The sequence below is a fragment of the Embiotoca jacksoni genome, unplaced genomic scaffold, assembly GCF_022577435.1.
Source record: "Embiotoca jacksoni isolate LCO1_2020_lvr unplaced genomic scaffold, fEmbJac1.0.p SCAF_1, whole genome shotgun sequence".
Lineage (NCBI taxonomy): Eukaryota > Metazoa > Chordata > Actinopteri > Embiotocidae > Embiotoca > Embiotoca jacksoni.
This window is the reverse complement of record NW_027185229.1, coordinates 25366085-25375501: the sequence shown is the minus strand read 5'-3', so window position 1 is coordinate 25375501 and position 9417 is coordinate 25366085. Positions and strand designations below refer to the sequence as shown.

The 9417-nt window shown below is 40.4% G+C and overlaps 1 protein-coding gene across 2 annotated transcripts in view; it reads left to right on the top strand.

Annotated features, from left to right (window-relative positions):
• The first annotated feature begins 309 nt into the window (after positions 1 to 309).
• The window catches only part of igsf21a (immunoglobin superfamily, member 21a), a 158168-nt gene continuing 149060 nt past the window's right edge, over positions 310 to 9417 (top strand). For both annotated transcript variants that reach the window (XM_069149712.1, XM_069149703.1), the window contains exon 1: positions 310 to 736. In XM_069149712.1, coding sequence (XP_069005813.1) covers positions 598 to 736 — 139 coding nt within the window. In that variant the 5' untranslated portion in view covers positions 310 to 597. The remainder of the gene's footprint in view (positions 737 to 9417) is intronic.

Below are 9417 nucleotides of genomic sequence, written 5' to 3'. Positions count from 1 at the left end.
GTTTTTCACAAGGGGAAGAAAAAAAAAAAAAAAATCCAACGCAAATAAATCGGCTTAATGGGTAGAATTAGAGTGGTCTGAATCCAGGGTAGAATTAAGGAAAATTGTGTGAAATAAAAGAGCGAGTGATCAGGAATGACTGAGTCTGTCTGGAGGGCGGGAGGAGAGAGAGCGAGAGAGAGACACACACACACACACACACACACACACACACACAGACACACACACGGAGATAGATAGAGAGAGAGAGAGAGAGAGAGAGAGAGAGAGGGAGGGAGAGAGAGAGAGAGGGAGGGAGGGAGAGAGAGAGGAACACATTTTCATCCAAACCTCTGTTTTTTCCAGAGCCTATCTCTGCTCCGCGGCTCAGCGCAGCTCCCTATTGTTTAAACTGAGGGGGGAAAAAAAAAAAAAAATCATTCCGCTTGTTCTCTAAGCGCATCCAGTGACTCATTTTTTTTTTCTTTTTTTTGATCTGATGTTCGATTCTCGCCGCTCTGAATGCTGCATTCATTGTCAACTTCTCCGATTTCTCTACTTAGACTTGAGCTGCATCATGAATAGTTTGGGGGCACCTTTCCATCGCATACCTCTGGAATGGTGGGGATTACACGGCCGAAACCCGGAGAGCATGTAAACGCAGATGGAGTTTGGGATTTATTGCAAAATAAGGGAAAGATGACCGTCTTCTCGCTGTGCTTGCTCTTGTGCGCGGATCTACTGGATTTAGCCGTCGGTAAGTCTGACCTGTCATGTCATTTTCACGCATTGGGGACCTCTCACAGCACCACCCTCCCCCCTCCTCTGATCTATGCGTGGGGTCTAACAATAGCCAAACTGTCAGTGAGTTGAGGTATTCATATGTGACAGTGGAACAGGGCTACTAACTGGCCATTAACAGGACAGCCGGATGGAGGCGATCGGTGCCATGCTCGCCTCATGCCAACTTTCCCCCTCCGCGCCAACCAAGTCGTGGAGGAGCCAAATCAATGAATAATGGTCGGATTCAGTTCAGGCTGCAAAATGCGTGGCGTTGGCGTGCTCAAAGGAAATGCAAAAAAAAAAAAAGAGCGGTATAGCAGTAGGCCTAGTTGAGTATTAAGTCTTTATTCATCTGCATCGACTATCACGACCAGCATGCATGACAGCGCCTATACTTCTGTGCAACTATCCACGGTGCTCAAGCGCACTCCTCGACGGGGTTTTTTTGTGTTTTTTTTTTAGGGTGATCGTGGCTTTTTGCACACGCATCAGATAGCGCCCGGGCTCAACAGATATGGAAGTTGTTGCCTTAAAAAAACAAACAAAAAAAAAAAAACATTCAGGCGCGTGTTTTTTTTTTTCCGTGCAGATTTCTGCCCACAGCGCGGACTGCACAGCTCAGTAGTGGCATCTGTGTCGCGTGTTTCTTTTTCATCCTCCGTTGACGTGTTTGGAAGATGAAAGCACAACCCTGATCGTTTCCCCCCCCCCCCCCCCCCCCCCCCCCCATAATTACAATCCTGGATTCGAACCAGTACATTTTTAAGAATTATTAACGTGCAGTTTAAAGGCTTGTCTTGTTTTTTTTTTTTTGTTTTTTTTTTGGAGACAGTGGTGATGGGACTGGGGATGTTGTACTGCAATTTAGGGAGAAACCACCTTAATTCATATATATTTTTTAACAGATATACACCTGGAGGCAGACATTTAAGCATGCACCTTTATTAAGATGTTGCTTGCCAATCATCTTGTGGTTTGTGTGTCTCTCTACACGGTGATGTTCATCAATAAGAGTTTGCATTTACAAGACTGCATTACAAGCCCTCGAGTCCCTTCCCGAGAAAGCCAGCTGTGTACCAGGCTCCTTCTCATTCTGCTGGAGTTCCAGGCTCCCACTCTGTGGCCGTTAGCAACCGTGTTGTTTGAAAGGACTTCAGAAGAGAGTTCACTCCTGGCTACAACATCAGAGCAACATGCCGTACAGACTAACCTGTTAACCTGCGGTGATAGCCCAGGATAGGGTTGTTTTGATGTGTTTTTGACCTTCGCTGACCCACATAGGAAATCATTATGTCAGCTGGGCTTAACATAATGTTAAATGATAAAATGCCTCGGGAACTTTCTTGCTCAGATGATGGTCAACTGCACGGAGGTCCTGCACTCTGCAAGTACACGGGATTACTTTGGTTTCATTACATGTTGCAGTGGAGATTTTCGATGCAGGTGTTACAATTGATCACCATGTACACAAACAGTGAGGAGTAGAATTGGACTATCGGCAGGAATTGATTCGTGGTGACTTATGTTGAGACTGATTGGCTTTTGTTCGTCTTTCTCGGAATTAGTTTCAACCAAATAGATTGCGGATAGACCTTCGGATTTCACCATGTCTGTCTTTTCCTCAATAAAAAGTGATGACTGTTGTCTTCTGGAAATTTAAATCATACTAGTACACAATTTCTTTGTGCGTGTGTGTTTTACAAAGAGGAAGACTCTATTTTAATGTGTGCACGGGTATCTTCAGTTAGATTTTGAGAGGGCCTGTAATCAGTAATTCCAATTTCATGATAAACATTTTTATCATTCACATTAGCAAAAGTTTTGACAAGCGATACATGCAATTTGTCTCTCTGAAATGAAACTCATGTTATCCTCTCAGTTACAGTCCATGCACTCCTGCTGTTTACCAGATGTGTTCTTCTTTTAGATCCTTTGGCACCGCTCAGCTTAATGCAGATGTGTCTACAAGGTAGCGTTATAGCTAGTGAAATTCAGTAGCTTTTAGTTTGGCTGTTAAACATTTCACAGTCATTGTAGTCACAGGCTACATATTCAATGTTTGTATGCTTGTGTTTCTCCTGGAGTTACTTTATTAATACATATTTAATGCTTGCCCATTTATAGATCAGCGTGTGTGTTCCCCCACTCATGCAATGTAAGAGAGATACATTTAAATGCAACACATGCTTAACAGGACACCATGTAGGTGATTTGTTATGTTTTAACAGGGCGGATGGCTCAATGGGAGCATTTGTCAATACAATATGATTTATCGATGCACAACACAATTAGACTGCTGGTATTTCTGTGCCCTGGTCTGGGCCATAGATTTTAAATAGATTTTAACTTGCACAAACTTCAGCCAGAAGTCAATGAGTCAATGAGTCAAGCAGAGTAGACAGATATATTCAACCAAACAACCCCGCTGCCCCTGAACTCTCTCTGCTACCAGGGGATGGAGACAGGGAAGGACGGGTTACCAAAAGGGGAGGAATCCCGGTCATTTGCTGACGAGGGGAATGGCCTCCCCTCTTTTAATTGCCTACTGAATACACCACACGGGAGCAGTGTGTTCCCGAATCGTTGCTTCCAGTAGCACAAAAACTTTTGGAAATTAGGAAACTAGTTTGGCCCATAAACTCCCATCCCCCCAAAAAAACACCTACATATTTTTGACAGTCAAGATGTTTCCAAACAATTAGGCTAAGCTATTTTACTGCATTTTACTGGCAGTAGAATTATTGGTACCAGGAAAAAAAAGGAAATGACCACCGATCTCAACATTTCGAAAGTTTACTAAAAGAGCCACACCATGATCAAAACACACATGGAAGTGCCTGGAGTTTTCCGCTGTGTCTCAAATATAATGCCACAGAAGATGAAAGCGACGAAAGAAAGTGTTTGTTTTTATTCGTTAAACACAACATGAAAGAGGTGGATTTTATATACTTTTTATAACGGAAATGCTGCTGTACACATTTACAATTTAATAAACTAGTTTCACCCTACTGTGAATGTGAGCTTTTTATCCTCTTCTAAACCAAAGCAGCAACAATCTACATTCAGACCTCTATTGTGGAGTTTTGGATCAATGGAGATATGCTCCCTTAAAAAAAAATCACCACATAGATCATTTTTAAAAGCAACTTATTATGGTCCATTGTTATGTTTTATTATAAGTGACTTTTAGAGGCCGTGTGCAGCAGCCATTTCAACAAATAGCGTGTTAATGTTTAAGTGACATGACAAAACATCAGATTATGACAGGAGAAAAGGAGGAAGTCAGGTCGATCAGCAGTGTCTGCATAGGGAGGAGGTCAGGGTGGAGGGATGATCAACCAAACTTTGGAGTTCAACATGGCAGACCGCTATCCAATTCACATTTGAATCTCATAGTCACCTTTGTTTCTTTTAACTATAAGGATGAAGCTCCTTTAACTTTGACAAAAATCTTATTTTAACCCAAATCATGAGATCTTCTTACCTAACCAAATATAGTTTTTGTGCCTAAACCTCACTAAATCTGTACCATAGAATATTCACATTATAAAATGGTTGTTTAATTTGAACTGTTTGTTTGCTGCAGTATGCCACATAAGTATCTTATGAGAGGGCAGGGACAAATGGCATATATGGCCTTTTAAGTTGGAGGACTTGTTTAAAAGATGATGATCAATTAGTCAAAGTTTATTTCTCCCAACCAATTACACCTGCTCACTTGCAACCACTTGCTACTTTTCAAGAGATAGTAATAACAACTGATCCATTACTTCTTGTTAGGAAAGAATTTATGAATCCAACACCGTATACTTTAATTGGGTAAATGTAGTGATTCATCTGAATATGAGCTAGCGAGGATGGTGTGCTTTTCTCTGTGGTCCTATTTGTGATTTTGGTACATTTGCGTAGGGCATTGCTTTGTATTGAAGTGTTGTGCAGGGTACCTTGATGGATTTTTTTGGCCTTACAGACTTCACCTCTGCTACCCTAAAAAAAAAAAATAAAGAAAAAAACATTCTAATAGGCTGGCACATGGTAATACTGCCAGTATTACAATGCAATTTAGGGAGGAACAGACTTGCTTCAGAGAGCTCAGAGATTTCTTTAAGAGATTAAGAGCTATAGATAACAGTGTTGAGAAAAGGAATTGAAATGATATCAAATTGCAGCTTTTTGAAGCTTTTTTTTCCTCTGGCAAGAGGAGTTGGCTTATAGTATTTCCTCTCATTCCTTTCTGGCCTTCTCTATTTCTTAATAGAAATCAGTATCTCTCATACTGTAACACACTCCCTCTTTTTTATTTTTTTACTTTTTAGACCAAGCTAGGGATGATGAGTCGTGCATAATAATATTAGAAATATCCTTTGAATTCAGACTGAGGATAATTCTTTTTCTCGAAAGCTACATGAATGGTATCCCTCCTTGTTTACCCTCACAGCATGTGACTGTTTTCTGTCCAATCAATTATGCATCTTTCTTCAGATGTTTATATTTATTGTTTTGATGCTTTACCAATTAGTGTTGCTGCAAATAAAAGCTTTTTTTTTTTGTGTGTGTGTGTGCAGTATTTATATGCCTAAATGCAAATGTGGTTGAAATTGCTTTAGGTTGAGGTCTGAACAGCTGCATGTAGGTTCAAAGTGCAGTGCAGTAAAGTACAAGGCGCTCTAATTTTATGCAGATCAGGAAATGGGACAGGCAGCCTCTAGTGATTTGCTACCAGTAGAATCTGGTAGGAATATTACAGGGATAAGGAGCAGAATAATCAACTTTCATGGACTCATGTTGGCCATGGTAAAGGTCAAAGGGATACTAAAGCATTATGAAAATTGGACTTAAACAGCACCGTCCAACAGAATGCTTTGGTTGTTGGAGTTGTTGTAGTCAAAACTGCAAAAACATTAAGTGTAGAAACATGTGTGATATTACAGCTACACGTGGTATAGCTGTAAAATTACATGACAACTTGACATGGCATGTCTGAAATAGACCAACTGTCAGCTATATGTCTGAGTCTGCGACAAGTTAATCAGTTTTTAATGCCATATGTTCTTTCAGTGCAAGTTTATCTTCAACCCATCTGTTAAAGCGTCCAAGAAAATATCTGCCTCACTCCACAGCACTGAAGGTTGGCTTGCAAATGGTGTGTCACAGCAGTGTTGACAGATTTAACAGGAACTGGGTCTCTGTTAGGTTTACGGTGCGCCGTGTATGTTTGCTACTGATGGCTGGTCTTGACTCACAGGAAGTGAGAGGAGATATGAGCCTGGAAAATGGGTTGTGGTTATGCCACTATCTAACAATCACCGAGCTTTGAATCACATTGCAGCTCTCAGCGGTTACATAAAATGATTATGCACAGATTAGAAGCCATTTTCACTGTCTTGATCCGCTATTGTGTTTTTGGTCAGTCAGTCTGACTGTTTGAATTATTTTTATATATAGTTTTAGTTTGGAGACAGTGTATAAGACGATTGTATTTATTGATTTATTTCTCACGACTCATTTCTTGACTCTTCTCTTATTTTTGATTCACAGACCAGCTTCGACTCATTGTAAAGTATCTTGTACGAGTACAATTTAGCATCACACTGTCTTTTGCAGCAGATAGCATTCCATTTCTCTTTGAGCTCTATTATATTCTAGTGATATCTCTGATACAACGGTAAGTTCACTCTTCCAAACAAAATGAGGTCTTAGCAGTTTGTAGAAAAATACAATATTAATTTCTGTCAAGTGGCAGATTAATCACAAACAAAGGAGTGCAGGTCTCTTGGACTCAATGGCATGCAACACAAACTGCTTCAAGTCTCTGGTTGACCTTGTTGAGAGTACTTTGACCGAAATTACAGGAGAAATACGATGAAAAGGTAGCTGCAATGCATCTAATAGCGCCGCTTATGGAGGGAAAAAAGAAAAAAATCCAGGATCTGTCCACACAGCTGTCATTGTAGATACTATGTGTGTGACTACCAATTGTCTACTTCAGTGATCACCTTCAATTAAAGTATAATTTTTGTTCAGCTCACCTTTTAGTCCAGATCTTTTGTAACTTGAAATCCCATTTAAAGTAATGAAAGAGCTGTATTAAAGCCTGAAACAGGTTGGTGACCCAGAAATGGCAGCTTTTGTTGAAGGGCCTCAGCCAGCTTTGTACATGTAGACTGTGGTGCTAAAATGAAATAGCTTTTACTGCGAAATCAGAATGACCTAAAATTGTCTTTGTGGTGCCATGCAGTCCCTACAGGACTTCAGTGAATATTTTAAGTTGATTGTCTGATTATTAAGTACAAAAGCTATACCTGCTTTAAATCGATTGTCTCTTTAGCTCCCGTATTGTGACGTATTTCGGAATCAAAAAGAAAATGGGTGAGAGATATAATTATGATTAAGGATTTGGTTTAATCTAAATCTGATTGGGTCGCCGAAAGGTTGTTGTGCCTCGGGCAGTACAAAACAATACAGAGCCGTAGAGGACTGTATGTCTCGACTATGGATGGGATGTGATTTTTGAATATTCAAATGGTAGTTTATATATATAAAAACGGTCTGTTAGTATTTCCGTCTATCATTCTTTCTTATTTCCCCTGTCTTTACCGGCAACTTGTTGTAATGTAGTATTTCTGTCAGAAGGTGACGGTAATACGCATACAAGATTTTTAGCAAATTTGGAAAAGTAATTTTGCTTGAAAAGCTTATCCCTCGTGTCAAACCACACCATCCCCTTCCTGTCATCTTGTTAGATTAGATCAGGAGGAAAACAAGGGTTAACTTGAAAATAGTTTCAAAATTAACCAGAGGTCTCTGCTATCTACCCCCAAAGGCTACTGGTCAAGAGTAGTTAGGGTAGGGGTTAGCTAGTCACACCAGATCATTTAATGATTTCATGTATATACTGCCAATTTTTAGCGTGGTACTACCAGATGCTCCATTGGGGCTCGTTTCCAGTCGTTTCATCCTAAAGGGCGTAGACCTCTGGTTAATTTAGAATCTATTGGAGCAGACTTTAACTAATTGTCATTGACCGCCATGTGACTTATATTGGCCCCAAAACTCAGTAACCTTTAAACAACAGACACTCTCCCCCCATATGAGTGTAATGCAATGTCATGTCGCTAAGAGACCAACCCAGATTTTAAGAAAAATTGTTCGCATTTTTCATGCTCCAGCTTCAATAACTTGATATTTGCTGTCGTTGCTTTAACTGTTCATCCTGCTTTATCTAGCTCTGCCACCAACGCCATTGTTGGAACTACATTTGTAAGCAAATACTTGACTTGAACATCATCGCACTTAGCAACCCCCACTGGTCTCTGATTGGTCCACCCTTCAATGGATTAGCGAACCTTAATATGAACAGGGTTTCCAGACTACATGCACAGAAAAAACTATGGCTGTGAGCAATAAGTGGGTGGAGCCAAGCTACCTGAGACCAAAGAGAAATTAAAAAAATAATATATTTTGATAAATGTACAGTACACATTGTGTATATAAAATAAAAAAAGAACAAAAAACTCAGAATCGGAGCTTGACTAATGCACTTTTTTATTATAATGTGTTGAAACTGTAACGGGTCAGTTTGCTTAAATCGCTGAAAGGAAAAATGTGGAAAAAGCATTTTCCCCTTTTCTCCTTGACCCCAGATGATATCTTAGAAAAAGGGACAGCTATTCAGTAACCATTGATTTTAAAGTTATTTCTTTCACAGTCACATTATGCTGTTTTACAGAGGGACTGTGTAAACCTATTATGCTATTATCTAACAAAAGTCGGGTACCAATGCTACAAATTTTTCAACAGCATGGCTAAAGTGGTTTAACACCTTCTAACCATGAGTGCTTTTGGTTTTCACACCGAGGTACAGGTGTTGTTCTCGAAAGACATGCTGGCCTTTTAGTTCTTCAAAGTTATCCGTCCCAGTAGCATGACGCCTCAAAATGCCTCAGACAGCAATAAGCCACATGTGGAAAAAAAGTCTGAGCAATAGCAGACATGCCAGCTAACTGTTTTTCGGTGTGAAGCCAAATCATCTATTTGACATCTTTGCAGTGAACCACAGACTGGAGAGCCATTACCATATTTTATTTACAGCTAGGATCCTCAACTATGGGGTTTGCATCCAAGATGACTTGTTGTCTAGTAGCCTCAGGTCTTAGGGGGTGAACCACAGGGCGCATGTCTACCACAATGCAAATAGTGTAACAGAATCCGTAACCATCGTGACAAATTTGTCTTCCCCCACTGCCACCACAACAGCCTCTGGCATGGAAAGTGGTACGAGGGAGAATCAAGGAAAACAGTCCTGGAAAAATTTACTTTACTTTGCCTATATGGCTGAAATACATTTGTGTTCTGCAGCGGTGATGTTCCAAACGATCAAATGATAAAGCCTGTGATTAGATGAGACAACTAAAGGCTTGGGGCAAGAAGTTCAAACAACACAGTAACTTTCCTCACTACCCTTGTGGACCGTCGTACGCACATGTAGGCTGGCTTGCTGATGTCTCTGGCTTGCGTGGGAGTTTGAAGCAACTCAGATTCCCTCAGCAGCCGGTGGTTTACAGAGATAGAGGAAAGAGTAGAGAAGCTTTACTCAGAATGGTCTCCCAAGATGGCTGCATCGAGAAACTATAACATTCCTGTTTGTAAGCTACA